A 17,592-nucleotide genomic window follows, 5' to 3' on the forward strand; every position below is an offset into this window, starting at 1 on the left:
GACGCTTGTGAAACATAAACAGGAAGTGGGAGCTCTCCAGAGCGACCTGGAGGAAATCCACTCCCAGTTTGGTCAAAGTGTGAATCCCAGTTCTCTAGGTTGTCAAGGACACTGCCAATTAAGACTGACACCCCCAAACTGCGCCCCAGGCTAAACTTCACCCAGTCCCAGCGGCGACCCCGTTTTTTTTTCAATCCTTCCCACAGCCAGGCCACTCAGCAGCGGGGTGACTGACCCGAGGCGCGGTGGGAACGGCTTACAGTCATCTCTCAACTCCCCGAACTTGCAGGGCAGGGCAGCACAGAGGTCAGTGAAATCCCCAGCCAGGCCTTATTTTAGTCATGAATTTCCACTGGCTCCCTCCTCTGACTGCATCAGCGCGGCTCACACCGCGGGCTTGGAGTTTCAGCTGTTTTCCCTGCTCCAGGCTGAGTTAGAAGGTCACAGAGACCGGACTTTGCCGGCGGAGGTAGGTGGGGGCCCCCGCCCGCGCACATTGCAGAGGTCTGGGGCCCCTTGCGGGAGGCCTTTCTGCGCCAAGCTGAGGGCAATGGGTTAGCTTCTTCCCCCTCCTCCTCTTCCAAGGCATCTTGGTCCGTATTAAATAAAATTTGAAAACAAAACAAACTTCTCTTTTTTTCTCTGCCACTGGCACCTCTATAATTTTCCCAGGGCTGCCTTCCCCTCATTGCCCAATTTATCCTCTTTCCAGAGGCTCCTGTAAATTCAAGGGTGGACTCTATTGGACTCCCAACAGTATCTCTAGCAACGGGCACAACGCCTGGCACAGAGTAGGGGGCTCAGCAAATGTGTATCCACTGAATGAATGCTAGGATTTCAATGTGATGGACAGATAGTTTGTCCTAGTCTCTCTCTTCCCTCCCGCTCTGGGTGCAGACCGCCAACAGCGCCGCCCAAGCTCCTGGCAGGCGGAGGGATGGCCCACCCTGGCGGGCACACCGCGTCCCGGTCCCCGGGGTCTCTGGCCCATGGCCGGCGCAGAGGGGCTCGCAGTCGACTGCCCTGAGGCCGAGCCCCGGCCACGTGAAGCGTCACGCCCCGTGCTGCTGCGGGGCAGGCGTCGCCGCCGCAGTTGTGTAACGTTGCAGCCGGAGGGGAGGCGACCCGGGAGCCTCTGCTCTAGGGAGGGCAGGGGAGGGAGGGAACGCAGGGCACGGCGCCCGGTATCTTTCAGTGTTGGACTTGTCGAAGTCGGATGGAGATGGGCACTGGGACACCCAGGGGGTACGCGCAAGAGGGTGCCCGCCGGCTGCACCCAGGAGCGAAGCTCCGGGGGAGCGAGGGGCCCGTGGCGCACACGCTCGGCGGTCAGGTGCGCGCAGCGTGCTCGGCGGCGGCCTCGGCTGCCCCTGCGCTTGGCTGGCGGCCCGCTTCCCATGGGGTGACATCCGCCCCGCCCCTAGGCCCCTCCCCACGGCGGGCAATTCCTGGACGCCCGGCTGAGGGGTGGGGGCGGGGAAGCCGGGACGGAAAGAAACACCAGCCTCTGGGGAAGGCAGGGGGGCCGGGCGCCTCCCTCAGCTGCGCGCCGGTTCCTCGGAGCCGGCCGGGCGGGGGAGGAGGAAGAGGGTTGGGCTGGAGCGAGCGAGGGGATATTCCTCTCCCGGCTTGAGTCAGACGCGGGCGGATCCGTCCTCCCCCGTTCCCTCCCAGGAGACGGGAACTTACTTCATTTCCCTGGGGCAGGTTCGCCCACGTTACTAACCCCCCCCCCCCGGCCCCAGCGACTCCCCGGCCCCTTCCAGCTTCCGCGCCCCCCACCCGGCTGGGCAGGACCCGGACCGCGCTGCCACCCCCTCTTCGGGGAAAGGCAGCCGCAGCCGCAGACACCTGGGGGCCGGGACTGGGGGTGGGGGCTCCCTAGCAGCCGCGGGAGCGTTGTCCAACACGTGAGACTCATGTGATGAAGCCGGGGGAGGGCGGGCAGGTCGCTCCTTCCCTCCCTGGCAGCGGCCAGACGTGCCTGGAGTCACAGGGTAGAACACGTAGCTCCAACCCACCCACTCGCTCCCATTTAACCCAGCCCGCAGCCTCTCCATTACTCCTCAGCTCGCCCCCCCACCCCCCTCCGCCCTAACCGCCCCCCCCCTCCGCGCTCCCTCCCGCCTCCCCGCCCGCCCCACTTCTCATTCACTTGGCTCGCACCGCGCAGACCGCGCAGGGAGCACACACCGCCAGTCTGTGCGCAGAGCCGGAGCCAGAGGCCGCGGGGACACCATGCACGCCCCCAACTGAAGCAGCACCTCAAAGCCGCAGCGCCCCGCAGCCCAGCGGATTTCAGAGCTCAGACTCAGAGGAACCCTTGCGGAGAGACCTCCCGGAAGCCCCTTGCAGGACAGTCCTCACCCCGACGTTCCGCTACTGCAGACAGGAGTGCACAGTGGCCCCAGCTCGCCGCGCCATGGAGCGGATCCCCAGCGCGCAACCGCCCCCTGCCTGCCTGCCCAAAGCTCCAGGACTGGAGCCCGGAGACCTACCTGGGTAAGTTGGCACTCCCTGGCGCCTTCAAGCCTCGGCTCCAACCCTACATTCTGCGCCGTTCTCAACTTGGAGCAGCTTCGGGCGCATCCGGGGGCTCTTACCCCACAGGGTTCCTGCAGCCTGTGCGCACGCAAAGTCACGACCCTACCTGGCCCCTCTCCCTGCAGGATGGATTTTGCCCACATGTACCAAGTGTTCAAGTCGAAGAGGGGAATAAAGCGGAGCGAGGACAGCAAGGTAAGAACACCGCACCTCTCGGGACCCCAGCCCCTGGCGCGCGCAGTTTCCAAGAAAAGTTTTCTCACTTTGAGCTTGGCGGGGGTATGCACGGTGTGGGATCGGTGGTTCTATTAAATGCTTGGAGAAGAAGGGACAGAAAGTGGTTCTGGGTGTGACTTCGCTGCCCCAACTCATATCCCGCTGCCGGGTGAGGGAGGAGAGGGGCTTCACTACCCGCTTCGTCTGGCGCCCACCGCCTCCCCGTGCGCCTCGCAGGAGACCTACAAACTGCCGCACCGGCTCATCGAGAAAAAGAGACGTGACCGGATTAACGAGTGCATCGCCCAGCTGAAGGATCTCCTACCCGAACATCTCAAACTTACAGTAAGTGAGAAGCTGGCCCCTCTCCAAGGCAGCTCTTCTGCCCAGAGGGCGGGCGGGGGTCACTCGCCGCCTGCAGGCCCCTCAGGGAACTGCAGAGCAGATGGCTGGCTCGGAGCTGGCGGGTGGCTCTGTTTGGGGGTACCCTTCCCCAGCCCTGGAATTTTCTGGCGTCCTCAGCAAATGAAGTGAGAACCACTTGGGCTTCTCCAAGTTGGCTCCAGTACCAACTAGCCTTCGTTTTCAAGAGTCTAAGCCTTTCCTTTCTGGTGATTTTCAGGGTTTTTTAGTTTTGCTAACTTGGGTAAAACCAAGCAACACACAGATTTTATTTACCCCTTTCTCGCCACCTTTTCCTTTTTAAAAATAAAGAGGACTTGTTTTTGGTGCGTGATTTCTATGTCCTGTCCTTTCTTGTCAGTAGCCAATGGCTTGGCAGCCTTTGGTTGGGGAAAGGGGAAAAAAATGTGTTTAAGGAGGAAGTAAAAGGCTGGATGAGCTGCAAGTTATGAAAGGGTGTCAGGAAAGAAGCTAGGGGAAGCCTCTTGGCTGCCAGACACGGTAGAAGTCCCTCCTCAGGTTGACACCACGGCAGAGAAATGTTATCTCCGGATTCCCCTGAGTTAAGGTCAGCAGTGGCTGCTGGAGAAATTTATCTGTCAGAGCTGATGTAGCTGCCTCTTCCAAAATGCCTCCAAAGATAAATGACACTTTTTTTTTGTTCTTTAATCAGAAGTGTGTGCATATGTATTGACGTATACACACACACTTTTTAAAAACATCATCTCCAAACTTAAAACTAAATGTAGTCAACCAGGAAAGGCTGTTTCTTTCTTTCTTCCTTTCTTCCTTTCTTTCCTTCTTTCTTCCCTCCTTTCTTCCTTCCTTCCTTCCTTTCTTTCTTTCCTTCTTTCTTTCTCTTTCTTTTTTTTTTTTTCTTTTTCCCTTTAGAGATGTTTCCCATTGCTAATAAGTGTCCCAGAGGTGGGACTTCTCAAAGCTCACTGCTGACTAAGGCTCTTTTTATTCCAGACTTTGGGTCACTTGGAAAAAGCAGTGGTTCTTGAACTTACGTTGAAGCATGTGAAAGCACTAACAAACCTAATTGATCAGCAGCAGCAGAAAATCATTGCCCTGCAGAGCGGTTTACAAGCTGGTGAGTGCCCGAGTCTGGTTACCATCACCTAAGAGTTGTAGCGCAAATAGCCTGTGGGCTCAACATCTGGTATAAAAAACATTCCTACAACAAATTGCTTATGCACATTCGTTGGGGGAGATGTCATTTTATCTCTCCTAAAAGGTCAGACTTTTCATTTGGAATGTTGCTGTGTGCCACCTGGCATGAATAGGTATTAGTCAAATGATAAAATATTTCTGTGGCATTTTGGTTTAAGGGTTTCTGGGTTCTGGGACATTTTCCCCCTCCTGTTTAAAATGCCAAGGCACCTCTAATTTGTATCGTGGGTGTTTTACAGTCGGTCTTCTTCGTCCTCTTTCACTGGAGAATAAATCATGGGTATGCCCCAGTGTTTTCCTGTTTCTGTACTTCCTTATCACTCCGTGTGTGGTATGATCCTGGCAGGATGACAGCAGGAGTTTTTCCTGCATTTCATGTGGTTCCCTGAATAGCCACTAGGTATCTCGGTGCATTGCACAATCTAATGAAACCACTGAAGTTTCATCATTAGTTTCTACTGACTTCCAGAGAATCACAGGCACCTTGTAACCTTCTAGTTTCACCCGTTCCAAATAATACTGAACAGACTGGGGAGAAGTTCTTCTACCCACTGCCTCGTTCCATTCTTCTCCCCCATCTTTCCAAGACTAGTACGATGAGAATCCCCAAAACCTAGCAAGTGCTTTTTTTCTGCCAGTTCCCTCATGGAAAATAGGAAGATGAACATACCTAATTTCTTGGGGGTTGGGGATAGAATACATGGAAAAGGCTTTGAAATAGCTTTGAAATGTAAAGATCCCAGCATGGCTGTAACTTTTATAATTGAAAATAAGCTTACTTAGGGGACATTGTTCCTTTATTCTTCATCTCATTTTTTGACTGGTCTCTGTGCAATATGGTAGGGTTGATGTTCTGTAAAATGACTCTTGTTATAAACATAGGAGGATGCGGGAACAAGCTCTAAATTGAAAAAGAGGGAAAATAGTCCATCTCTATAAATTATGTTCTGTTTCTATGATGGGATATTATGTAGCCATCACAACTCATAGTTTACCTCTGGGTGGCAGGATAATGGGTTATTTTTGTTGTATTTATACTTCTCGGTGTAATCCACATTTTTTCTGAGATTACTTTTGGAGTTAGGGACACAAATCAGCAGGTGCTGTTAAAAAAAAAGGAAAGCTCTCAGCCTTTGAGGTATGGGATGCGGCTGAACCACAGGGCCTTCTGAAATGTCTTCCTTTGGATCTGTGTTGATCCAGGTGAGCTGTCGGGGAGAAATGTGGAAGCAGGTCAAGAGATGTTCTGCTCAGGTTTCCAGACGTGTGCCCGGGAGGTGCTTCAGTACCTGGCCAAGCATGAGAACACTCGGGACCTGAAGTCTTCACAGCTTGTCACCCACCTTCACCGTGTGGTCTCAGAGCTGCTACAGGGTGGTACCTCCAGGAAGCCGTCGGACCCAGCTCCCAAAGCCATGGACTTCAAGGAGAAACCCAGCTCCCTAGCCAAAGGCTCCGAAGGCCCTGGGAAAAACTGTGTGCCGGTCATCCAGCGGACTTTTGCTCACTCGAGTGGGGAGCAGAGTGGCAGTGACACGGACACAGACAGTGGCTACGGAGGAGAGTCCGAGAAGAGTGACTTACGTGGTGAGCAGCCGTACTTCAAAAGTGATCACGGACGTAGGTTCACCATGGGAGAAAGGATCGGTGTTATTAAGCAAGAATCTGAAGAACCACCAACGAAAAAGAGCAGAATGCAGCTGTCAGATGATGAAGGCCATTTCACTGGCAGTGACCTGATCAGCTCCCCGTTCCTGGGCCCGCACCCACACCAACCTCCCTTCTGTCTGCCCTTCTATCTGATCCCGCCATCCGCAACCGCCTACTTACCCATGCTGGAGAAGTGCTGGTATCCCACCTCCGTCCCAGTGTTGTACCCAGGCCTCAACGCCTCTGCTGCAGCCCTCACCAGCTTCATGAACCCAGACAAGATCTCAGCCCCCTTGCTCATGCCCCAGAGACTCCCTTCTCCCTTGCCAGCCCATCCAGCCATCGACTCTTCTGCCCTGCTCCAGGCTTTGAAGCAGATCCCCCCTTTAAACTTAGAAACCAAAGACTAAGGGACCCTGCCACTCTGCTCTCTTTCCTCCCTACTTCACCCCCCCCCACAAAGTGTGACTGCAGCAAGATTGTTCTAGTGTGTATGCTGAGATAATCTGAGGCATGGAGAGAAGATTTGGGGTACATGTGTGTGCACATGCACGCGTGTGCATTGGTGGGTTGGTATAGAACATTAAAGCTCCTTTTGGCATAGGGAAGATATGAAGGATTGCCTGACATCAGGAGATATAGGGGGGATTGTAGCAGACCTCTGGACTTTCCCCCACCCAGAAAATAGCCCCCTCCGATAACATACAAATCAGTTGGATATTCAAAAGCTTCAGACTCTTGGTCTGTGAGTCAGTCTTCATTTTGGGAGCCGGGTCTGTGGCTTTGAGAAAAAGGTACTTTCAAAAGAGGGCTTTCCAGAGCGCAGTTCCCAGCCAGCTCTTATGACCCCACCCTTCTCCCTTTTATTGTTGCCGTGACTCACCAAATGGGGAGAGGGCAGCCACACTGAGCTTTCTGCTAAGCGGTGAGGTAGCAGACACTGGCATAGCACGGTAGTGGTTTGGGGAGATTTCTACAGGTCTGCCCCCCACCCCTGCCTCTGATGAATAAAGAGAATGTAGTTCCCTACTCAGGCTTTCGCAGTGATTAGCTTAATAAGGAACTGAAAAGGGCCCCCTGATAAAGCTGAGCTGCCAGGGAATGAGGGAGGAGTCCCTGGGGCCTCTGGCACCTGTTTCTAGGTCTCACCTAGAAAACAATCTCGCTGTCTGGAGAACCAAAGCAGGGTCTGAGAGACGCAGGTGCCTAAGTTCCAGTACCCCCAAAATGCATAAAGCCAAGTAACAAACTGCTACCTTCAACAAGCAGAGCTAGATTCGGGTTTCAGTTCTATCCTTAAAACTGCTTTTCACCAAGCTTAGCTTAAAAGCCTAACCAGCTCTCGGCACAGCAAGATCCTTTCTGCAGGCTAATTCCCCTCACCGACGGCATAGGGAGTGTCCTTATTGCTAAAAAGGATTCTGTCTCCTTCAAAGAAGTTTTATTTTTGGTCCAGAGTACTTGTTTTCTGACTTGTCCAGCTAGCCCTGCACCAGCTTTTCAAAATGCACTATGCTTGATCGCCGATCGTGTTTTAACTTTTTCTTTTCCTGTTTTTATTTTGGTATAAAGTCATTGCCTTTATTTGTAAAACTGTTATAAATATATATTATATAAATATATTGAAAGGAAAATGTTTCAGATGTTTATTTGTATAATTACTTGATCTACAAAGTGAGAAAAATGAATGTATCCCTGTTTTTGAAGAGAAGAATAATTTTTTTCTCTAGGGAGAGGTACAGTGTTTATATTTTGGAACCTTCCTGAAGGTGTGAAATTGTAAATATTTTTATCTATGAGTCAATGTTAAGTAGTTGTTTTAAAATACTTAATAAAATAATCCTTTTCCTGTGGAAGAGAAAGATGGTCTTTTGCATCTTTAAAAATAGCTCAGTCGTGTGATATGGCTGTCTCCTGCCCTCCCCTTTTGGCTGTAGGCAACAACTACTTAATCTTGGCATCATTTCATTCAGCTTTTAATGTGCCTCATATTCAATCAGACAGAATAAACTTGGTCAATTTTGTAGGTAAATACTTAATTTGTTTTTTTTAACTAACCCTTGTTAGAGGTTCATAGTCACCCTGTGCCTCCTTTCAGAGTTAAGCAAAAAGAAAAGTACATTGTCCCCCACCCCAGCCTGTTTTTGACACGGTCCTTAAGAACTTGACAGAAAATCAAAATGTGGGATGGTTGGGCCTTAGGGTCTGGGGAGCTTGCTGGAGGGGGAGGCACATGGAGAAAAGATTTAATGGATTATTATGCAATAATAATTGGTGCTGGGGATAGTACCTCTGCCAAGCCAGTCTAACTTTTTTGAGTCTAGCAATGTCTAATGGATTTGCCATATCCTGCCTTATTGCTGCTGAAGGCAACATTCCATAATTATGTTCTACATCCTTCCTGGACTTCCTCTCATTGGGTGTGTTTGTGCGTGAATGAATATCGGTGTTCCTTAGTCAAGCACTCTTATGAGAAAAAAAAAAAAAAATTCCACGGGAAAAGAAGTGGGAAATGACCCGGTCGAGTATTTTTGCTTCTCCCCTTCTCCCTCTAAGGGATGTCCTGACGGCCAGTGCCTGGTTTGCCATGCTTCAGATCCCCAAGCACAGGAGTCTTCTAGAACCCTCTGGGTGTCTGGAGCCTAAGTGGGGAACGTGCCCCCAGGGAGTTCTCAGCCAGGTCAAGGCACCACCTGCCCGGCAGGACTTTGCTTCCCTGCCATCTGATGAGCCAGCAGGCAAGAGTGAGAGTTGCCTGGCTGTGTGAGATGCAGAATGCAGGCTGTAAAAAACACAGTCCTCCCCAGGCAGCATGGTGTCACGGAAGGAGCCCTGCACAAGGCGTCCAGAGATGAGCTGGTGGCCCATCATCTCCCTTCCATGCCTATTCTTGATTAGGTAAAATAAGGATCCTGAGCCCTTCTCACATGTTCTACAGCAAGACGGATGGCAAATTCTGGAAATCCCACTTTCTCCTAGCTCTTTAGGGCCTGGGCCTCCAGCTCTCCTACCTGCTAAACCCCTGAAATGCCTCCATGAATTGCTAGGCTTTTCTGGCTAGACTTCTTTGGTAAAAACCCAAACAAGTCAAGTTTATTCTGGAGATGGAACATGGGGTTGACACCAGGGCCAAGCTCGTTTTGCATGCCTCTCTCTCTTTCCGGGGCCATAACTCAAGGAGTAGCTGTGGGGACTGAAGGAAGTGGTTGGAGCAACCTCAACTAAGAAAGGGTTTGAGGCTTCAGACACATCCTCAGCCCAGAATCCGCCCCCCCCCCCCACGAGCCTGCCCTATCGCACACCCCTAAAAGTAGCAGCTGTCTCTCTGCCCCCTTTGCCCTTGCCTTGCCTTCTAGCCCAGTTGCAGCAGGTTCCAAGTAGCTCAGAGGGAGTGCGAGGAGAGGCTTCCACCCCAGTTCTTTGCCCATTGGGTACAAAGAGGGCCTCTGTTTAAAAGGGGTGTGAGTGTGAGGGGGTGAAGTGCTGGGCTCCGAGGCGGCCGGAGAGAGGTGGCGAGAGGCAGGGGAGCCCAGGCCTGGGATCTGGCCGCCTTCAGACAGGGCGTGACCCTTCGGGCCTGCCGGGATGGTCTCACCCAGCGCTGACCTGCCTCGCCTGTTGACACAACGTCACGTTTCCGACTGCAGCCCTTTCATGTGCGGCCCGCGGCTAAATGCGGCTGCCGGTTCCTGGAAGCAGACGTGCCTGGCACCGCGTCAGCAGAAACCTGATCCCCGGGGAAGCTTGGCACGGCCACGGAATCGCTCGGCCCCTAGAATAGGGCCTGGCAGCGGGTGCCGGGCAGCCCCCCCTCCCCCCTTCGCACCCAGAAGGAAGGAATCCAAGCGCTTTCCCTCAGGGGTGGGGTGGGGAGCTGGATTTAGTCAGGGCATTGGGACAAGGGCCTAATTAACTACAAGCTAGGAGCTTCCCACGGGTCATCGCTCGTTAATGAAGCCTAACAACCTAGAAGCACCATTATAGGTGGTATTACAACTCGCATTTTGGAGACAAATAAAAGCAGGCTCAGAGAGGGGAGGTAATTTGCCCGAAGTTACACAGCTTCCGAGTTGCCAAACCATTAATGTTGCATTGCGGCTGTCAATCGGATCCAAGGTGAAGACTTTCAGAGTTTGGTTGTTGATAATAATAATAATAATAATAATAACAGAACTACTGTTAACAGCAAACACATTTGTAGAATTTATAATTTGCCAGGCACTCTTCAAAGCGCCCCACATACAATCACTGAATTCTTGCAGCAACTCCATGAGATAGGTATGAGTATTATTCCACTTATGTGGTTTTTAAAAATATAGGCACAGAGAGGTTAAGTAACTTGCATAAGGTAGCACAGCTCCAGAGGTGAAGTGGAATTTAAACCCAGGCAGTTTGACTCCCGTGTCTATGTGCTTAACCCACATTGCCCTTCTAGTGAAATGATAGTAATAATAATAAAAGTAAAAGTAGTGATAATTACAATTGTTCTTACCATATTTTGAGTACTTTCCCTGTGCCAAGCACGATATTAAGCACTTTGTGTGAATTATCTCTATTTCCTCTGGTAACTATGAAGGGTAGATATTAATATGCCCATTTTACAGATGAGAAAACTGAAGCTCAGAGAGAGGAAATGCCTTATCTGAGGTGACACTTCATGGAAGAGACAGCAAGTACCATGCCCTTTCTCTGGTATGGAACTGCTTCTAAACTGAGCTACTGCTGGGCTTGGATATGCATGAACTCATGTAACCCTCAGAACAGCCCCGTGGAGTAGGTACGCTGATCCCCCGTGGGCAGAAGACGTAACAAACGGGGAGAGTAAAGTTACTTGCCCAACTCTTTGTTTCCTTACAAATGCCCCCACATACCATCCTGCAGTACAAAAATAAAAAGGGCCCATTCTCTAAAGAACGAAACCCACAGGAATTGGGGGACATTTAGGGGCATCCTATAGATTGATTGTGCTGAGAATCAGGATCTGGGTTTAAGGAAATTCTATGTCCTATTTTCTGCGGTGGGAATAGGGGTGTGCTCACATCTCTCTTAAGGTTAGGAGAGGTAGGGCAGAGATGCCTGGGGCCCAAGGCAGCTCTGCCAGAGGGAAGGAGGGAGAGAGGGAGGCAGAGACTGAGTTCCACCCTCTCTCCCTAGAAGGGGACCTGAGCAGGCTTGGAGACCAGGCCACTGCACCCACTGTCCCTCTCAGCTTCCTTCAGCCCACCCAAACCCTGGCGCGTCTCTCCAGCCCTTGACCATTTCCCCAGTGCTCGGCTGGTGAGGGGTAAGCAAGAGGCCACCGCACTTTGGGGAATAGAGCCAGTATCTCTGGTTGGAGTTTGCCTTGCTATTAGTTTCTCCTCAGGGCTCTGGAGCCCACTGCAAGGTTCAAAGAGACAGAATGTGTTGAGTTCCCAAGTGCTTTCATATAAAGACTATGTGTTAACGGGATCGGAGTGTTCTCCTGAGACCCAGAATTCCCAGAGGTGCCACGTGGCATGGAGGGAGAGAAGGCTCTGGCCTTCTCACTGCCTCTTCAGCTGGAGCTGCTCCCTCTTTCCTTCTTCTCTGACTTATATATTTTAATGATTGGTCCGAACAAGAGTTCCACTGCTAAAAACATCACACGCATGTTTGGAAGACACCAAACGATAGCCCATTCCTCAGGCATGGCCTTCATGTCCCCTGCCTCTTTCTCTAGGATCCAGAGGGAGGCTAAGGCCACTCAAAGCCACCTCCACCCCCCCCCCCCCCCAGCCCAGCACCACCCCCCTGTTTATCCCAAGCCATCTGTTTGGCCCGACTACCACAGGGGAACATGAGCTGGGCGAAGCCTCTCCCATTGGCTATGGAAGCCACTGACATGCTTGTCTCGCGGCTGGGCCATCCAGTCTTGTGATGTGGCTGGATTTGGGCCCAGAAGGTTTCTCCTGCTATAGATGGGACCCTCCCTTCCCGGAGGAATCTTAGCAAAGACATTGAGGTGGGACATCAGGGAATGAATTACTAGGCTTCTAGGGCGGGGGGGGGGGGGGGGGTGCGGTCAGCCCCAGGCTGAGGCCAAAGTGACAGGGACAGCCAGCCTCTGTTACTCCTAAGCCCCAGCCCTGCTCTCCCATCCCCCATTCATCCTTGAAAAGGCAAAAGGGAAGAAACTTATGCTTATTTATTTGTTTGTTTGAAGAACAAATAGTTTTTTGAAATCACATTACGAATGGTATATGGAGATAGGGATTATGCAAGGGTCTCTGGGGAATTCACATGTGGGGGCGGGAAAGAGGGAAAAGTACTCTCTTTCCAGAAAAAAAAAAAAAAAAACATTTTTTAAAGTTTTAAATAAAATATCTAATACTTTTATATCTTTTTTTTTTTTTTTTTTTTTTTTACTATGGAGCATTTAAAACATATATAAAAGTAGACAGCAACAACAAAAAGGAAAATGACCCAATTTAAAAATAGGCAGAGGACTTGAATAGACATTTCTCTAAAGAAGATATACAAATGGCCAAGAAGCACATGAAAAGATGCTCAACATCATTAGTCATCAGGGAAATGCAAATCAAAACCACAGTGAGATATCACTTCACACCCACTAGGATGGTTGTAATGAAGAAAAAACAAAACGGAAAATAACAAGTGTTGTCGAGGATGTGGAGAAATTGGAACCTTCATACGCTGCTATCAGGAATGTAGAATGTTTCGGCTGCTTTGGGAAACACGTTAGTGCTTCCTCAAAAAGTTGAATATAGAATTACCATATAACCCTGCAAGTCCACACCTAGGTAGGTCCCCAAAAGAATTGAAAACAGGTACTCCAACAAAGTACATGTACATGCACACACATAACAGCACTACTCACAACAGCCAAAAGGTGGAAACAGCCCAAATGTTCACCAGTGGATGAATGGATAAACAAAATGTGGTCTCTATGTATTATTAGACTAAAAAGGAACGAAGTACTGATATATCTTAAAATGTGGATGAGCCTCAAAAACATTACACTCAGTAAAAGAAGCCAGACAAAGAGTCATACCTTGTGTGATTCCATTTACATAAAATATTGAGATTAGATAAATCCACAGTGACAGAACAAAGACTGGTGGCTTCCAGGGGCTTGGGGGAGGAAGAAATGGGGAAAAAATACTTAATGGGTACAGTGGTTTTAGTTGGAAGTGATGGAGATATTTTGGAACTAGATAGATGGGGTAGTTGCACAAATTTATGAACATGCTAAGTGCCACCGAATTGTCCACTTCAAAATGGTTAATTTTTTTGTGAATCTCACCTTGATAAATTATTTTTCAATGTTTATTTGTTTATTTTTGATAGAGAGAGAGAGAGGGAGGGAGGGGCAGAGACAGAGGGAGACAGAAAATCCCAAGCAGGCTCCGCATTGTCAATGCAGAGCTAAATGTAGGGCTCGAACCCACGAGTTGTGAGATCATGACCTGAGGTGAAACCAAAAGTTGGTCGCTTAACTGACTGAGCCACCCAGGAGCCTCTCGATAAATTATTTTTTAAAAAAATACACAGAAGTGGGGCGCCTGGATGGCTTTGTCGGTTAAGCGTCCGACTTCGGCTCAGGTCATGATCTCACAGTCCGTGAGTTCAAGCCCCATGTCAGGCTCTGTGCTGACAGCTCAGAGCCTAGAGTCTGCTTGGGATTCTGTGTCTCCTTCTCTCTCTGACCCTCCCCCATTCATGCTCTCTGTCTCTCTGTGTCTCAAAAATAAATAAACATTAAATTTTTTTTAAATACATAGAAGAGCATAATGAACCCTCTTTGTATCAATCACTTGGCTTTAACAATCATCAATTCATGCCCCATCAATTTCATCTGTAATATATGTACTGATCTGCTTCCCCTGCTTATATATTATTTAGAAGCAAATCTGGACATTAAATAACTTCATTTATAAATATTTTAATATATATCTCTAAAAGGTAAGCATTCTTTAAAAAATTACTACAATAGCATTATCATACCTAAAATAATTTAATAATACTGGAAGACAATTTCCATTTATTTTATTTTTTTTATAAAACTTGATAAAAAAAAAAGCAGTATTTCAAACTGTACAGTCACCAGAAACACACAGTTATCAAAAATGCACACACTTCACTTGACATCTCCTGGAAGGCAATTTTTAAAGACTAATTGTCTGAGCATAAGCACAGAATGGTTTCAAAATCTAAAAACATAAAAAGTGATCAGTGAAAAAAATTTCTCTCCTGTCCTGATTCATCTTCTTTTATCCGGTCCCCCTGGTCTCACCAAAGCCACTTACAAGTAAGCAGCTAGACACTGTTTTAACTTATCTTAGTGCTTATTTATGTTTATAGGTGCAAATATGAACGCAGGCTATCATTTCTTCATACAAAAATAACATGCTGGCGAGCCTAAGTGGCTCAGTTGGTTAAGCGTCTGGCTCTTGATCAGGTCATGATCTCATGGTTTGTGAGTTCAAGCCCTGCATCAGCCTCCGTGCCTGCTTGGGATGCTCTCTCCACCCCTCTCTCTTTGCTCCTCCCCCACTCATGCCTGTGTTCTCCCTGTCTCAAACATAAATAAATAAACTTAAAAAATAACATGCTATCGACACCATTTTGCACTTATTTTTAATTTACTATATCTTGGCAGCTATCCCCATGAATACATAGAAAGGCTTTTAATTCTTTTTCACAACTTCACAGGATATCATTGCATAGCTATACTATCATTTATTGACCAGTTCCTTATTATGGACATTTGGGTTATTTCTTATCTTTTACTATTACCAACAGGGCTGCAAGGAGTAATTTTATACATGTATCATTTTGAATGTGTACAACAATACTTATGGGGTAAACTCCCAGAAGCGGGATTGCTGGATTGGTAGCATGAGCGGCTGTCATTATGATGGGTATTAGCAAAGCTGTCTTCCATGAGCGGTGATAGTTAATATTCCTTTAGCAACTCAGGAGAGTTGCCTGTCTGGGAGGTAGTTCGCAAAAGATGTCAGAGGCCTTGGAACATGTACATCTTCAGCCCAAGTGATTCTACCTCTAGGAGTTATTCTAAGGAAGTTATTAATTAGGTGTTCATATACTTAGCTGCAAGGATGGACATTTCTGTGTCATAGTAAAAAAAAAAAATCAAAAAATGACCTAGAGAAGACTGGTTGAGTAACTGAGTAATTTATGGTTTGTGTAAATGCTGAAATACTAAATAGCCATGAAAAAGTATGTTGGGAAAATATGTTTATTGTGAAGGGAAAAAGTAGGTCACAAAACTGTCTTCAGAATGATCCTATTTTTAAAATAAAGAATAACATCCATACTTTAAAATTTTCTCTTTCTCTGCCTCAATTTCTGTACCCATAAAAATGAAGGCAGCAATAATCTGCTGAGTTGCTGTAAGGATTAAATTAGCCAAAATGTCTAAGATGCTTAGAACTGTATCTGGCACAAAGGAAGTTCTGCTCAGGGTTAGTGAAAATTAGTGTTATCATCATCATTATTATCATTATTAATTGTGTTATAATTGCATAAGAGGAAGGTCTGGCAGACAATATAGTAAAATTTTAACCATCTTAGCAGCACTTAGAGTTATTGTTACTTTGAGAAATTTTGCTTTTCTGTATTTTCTTTTTTTTTTTTTTTAATAACGAACATGTATTGTGTCTGTGATATATATCATGAAGTGCAAAAAAAGGACAAGAATGGAATTCTTCCTAGGTAGTCTTGGAAATCTACACTCAGCAGAGCCCCAGAAAGATATGGAAAGAAAAGTCAGCAGGCTCTTTTGGTTTGTCAGCTCAGCCTTGGGCAGGGCCAGTCCTGCACACCAGGAAGAAGGCAACTCCATCCAACAGTCATTTGGTCAGAAGGGGAAGGCTCTCCCTTCTCACATGCACAAGCTTTTAAAAGGACTTGAACAATGAGAGCGATGACAAAAGGTAAGATACACAGAGTAGCCCACGAGAGTCTTAAGATAGGGGTCCAACTCATTCACTGCTGTGTCCCTAGTACCGATCCTGAAAGAAATTTCAGTCATTGTTTCCTGAATGAACAAGTGAACTTAGACTCTGCTGTGTGACTTTGGGAACATTCTCTCACCTTCCCGAATCTCAGTTTCCTCCACTACCAAATGGGCATATTGGTGATCTTACAGAAACAGTTGTGTACACAGAGTAGTAGCACCCAGCTCAAATCAGGTGCAAGGAAGGTGCACAAGCATTTGTTGGGTAAGTGAATGAAAACAACGAATGACACTTATAGGAGCTTATTTGTACTAAAGTGTAAATGACTGATGACGTTCTTGCCAGAAAGAAGCGTTGTAGGGGATAAAGGGAGAAGCTGGAAGAGATCTAGTATATATACCAGACGCTGTGCTAAGTACTATACTCGGCACGACGTGTGCATTACCTTGTGTAATTTCCATTTTTACATGTACAGAAACTGAGACTCAGTGAGATCAAGTGACTTACCCAAGGTCACATGGCAAACAGATGGCACAGCCAGGATTTAAGCCAACACATGACTCAAAAGTCCTTGCCAAAGAGCCCTGGATGACAACATGGACGATGTCCTGAAGAGAGAAGATGGTCTGGGGCATCCATCAGAGATAGGCCGCACTCTGGGCATGGTGCTGAGTTAACCACTACACAGGTGCACTGAAGGGCCCTGAGGAAGCAGCCCCAGCTCTCTCCCACTGCCCCCAGTACTGAAAAATAATGTTTTTGATATTTCAGAGGAAACTACTGAGACAATCTCATGAAAAAAATCAAGACCTTGTCAAGTTTTTCTACATTTATTTTGTTTAGTGTTGTTTTCTGTTTGAATTTCCTGTGGGGAGAGAGCACCATGACATTTATGCCTCAGGACATTAGGGCTTAACTCGCCCTGGGGTCTTAGAGCCTCTCCGAACCTTATCCAGCATGTGTTATGCCAGCCTCTGAGAGTTTGTGGGTGTGATGAGGTGTCCCCCCCGACCACCGCTTCCCTGGGGGCTCCTGAGGCCTCATTCGGGTGTTTCCCAGGGCAGTGGCCTGGGCTCCCCTGACCTGTGGCTTCTCATGGACCAGCCTCTCAGACAAGGCGCTCACTGTCCAGGCATGTTCCAAGCCACCGGCTCGAGTCAGAGCCAGCCCAGGCCTGTTGCAATGAGTCAGCCTTTCACTGGGGTAAAACGTGGTGACTGGCTGGGAAGTCACTTTTTCCAGCTTGGCCCTGGTCCTGGGCTGGGTTTTGGGAGGGCTTCATTTTTTTCCCTTTGGGATCCTATTGCCTATGGCATGCTCCCAGGGGGGTCCTGGGAAGCCTGAGGGCTGGAATTCTCCTGCTGGGGATAGGCTGAGTTGCTTCCACTGATGACACTGTCCCTCACTTACACAAGAGAAAGTGGAGGCCACAAAGGTTATAGCTGCATCTCCAACACAGGTGACCCTGTGGAAGGCTCACTGGGGAAGGGGTTACCCTGCGGAGTCCATCCTGTCACCTTTCGCAGGCCATGGTGGCACAGCGAGCCCAGGTACCTGGAGCTTGGGGCTCACTTGGCCCCTTGCCAGCTAGAATGCTTTCCTGAACGATGCTGCTGCCTAGGGCCCCTTGGATCTTAAAGCA

General features: G+C 48.5%; 1 protein-coding gene across 1 annotated transcript; it reads left to right on the plus strand.

Moving 5' to 3' along the window:
* Positions 1 to 2,114: 2,114 nt before the first annotated feature.
* On the plus strand, positions 2,115 to 7,765 carry BHLHE40 (basic helix-loop-helix family member e40). Its single transcript, XM_049640902.1, has 5 exons — positions 2,115 to 2,502; positions 2,670 to 2,739; positions 2,998 to 3,105; positions 4,135 to 4,258; positions 5,542 to 7,765. The coding sequence occupies exons 1-5, from the start codon at positions 2,423 to 2,425 to the stop codon at positions 6,396 to 6,398; spliced, it is 1,239 nt and encodes a 412-aa protein (XP_049496859.1). The 5' UTR covers positions 2,115 to 2,422; the 3' UTR covers positions 6,399 to 7,765.
* Positions 7,766 to 17,592: the final 9,827 nt, after the last annotated feature.

Source organism: Panthera uncia, chromosome A2 (assembly GCF_023721935.1).
Source record: "Panthera uncia isolate 11264 chromosome A2, Puncia_PCG_1.0, whole genome shotgun sequence".
NCBI lineage: Eukaryota > Metazoa > Chordata > Mammalia > Carnivora > Felidae > Panthera > Panthera uncia.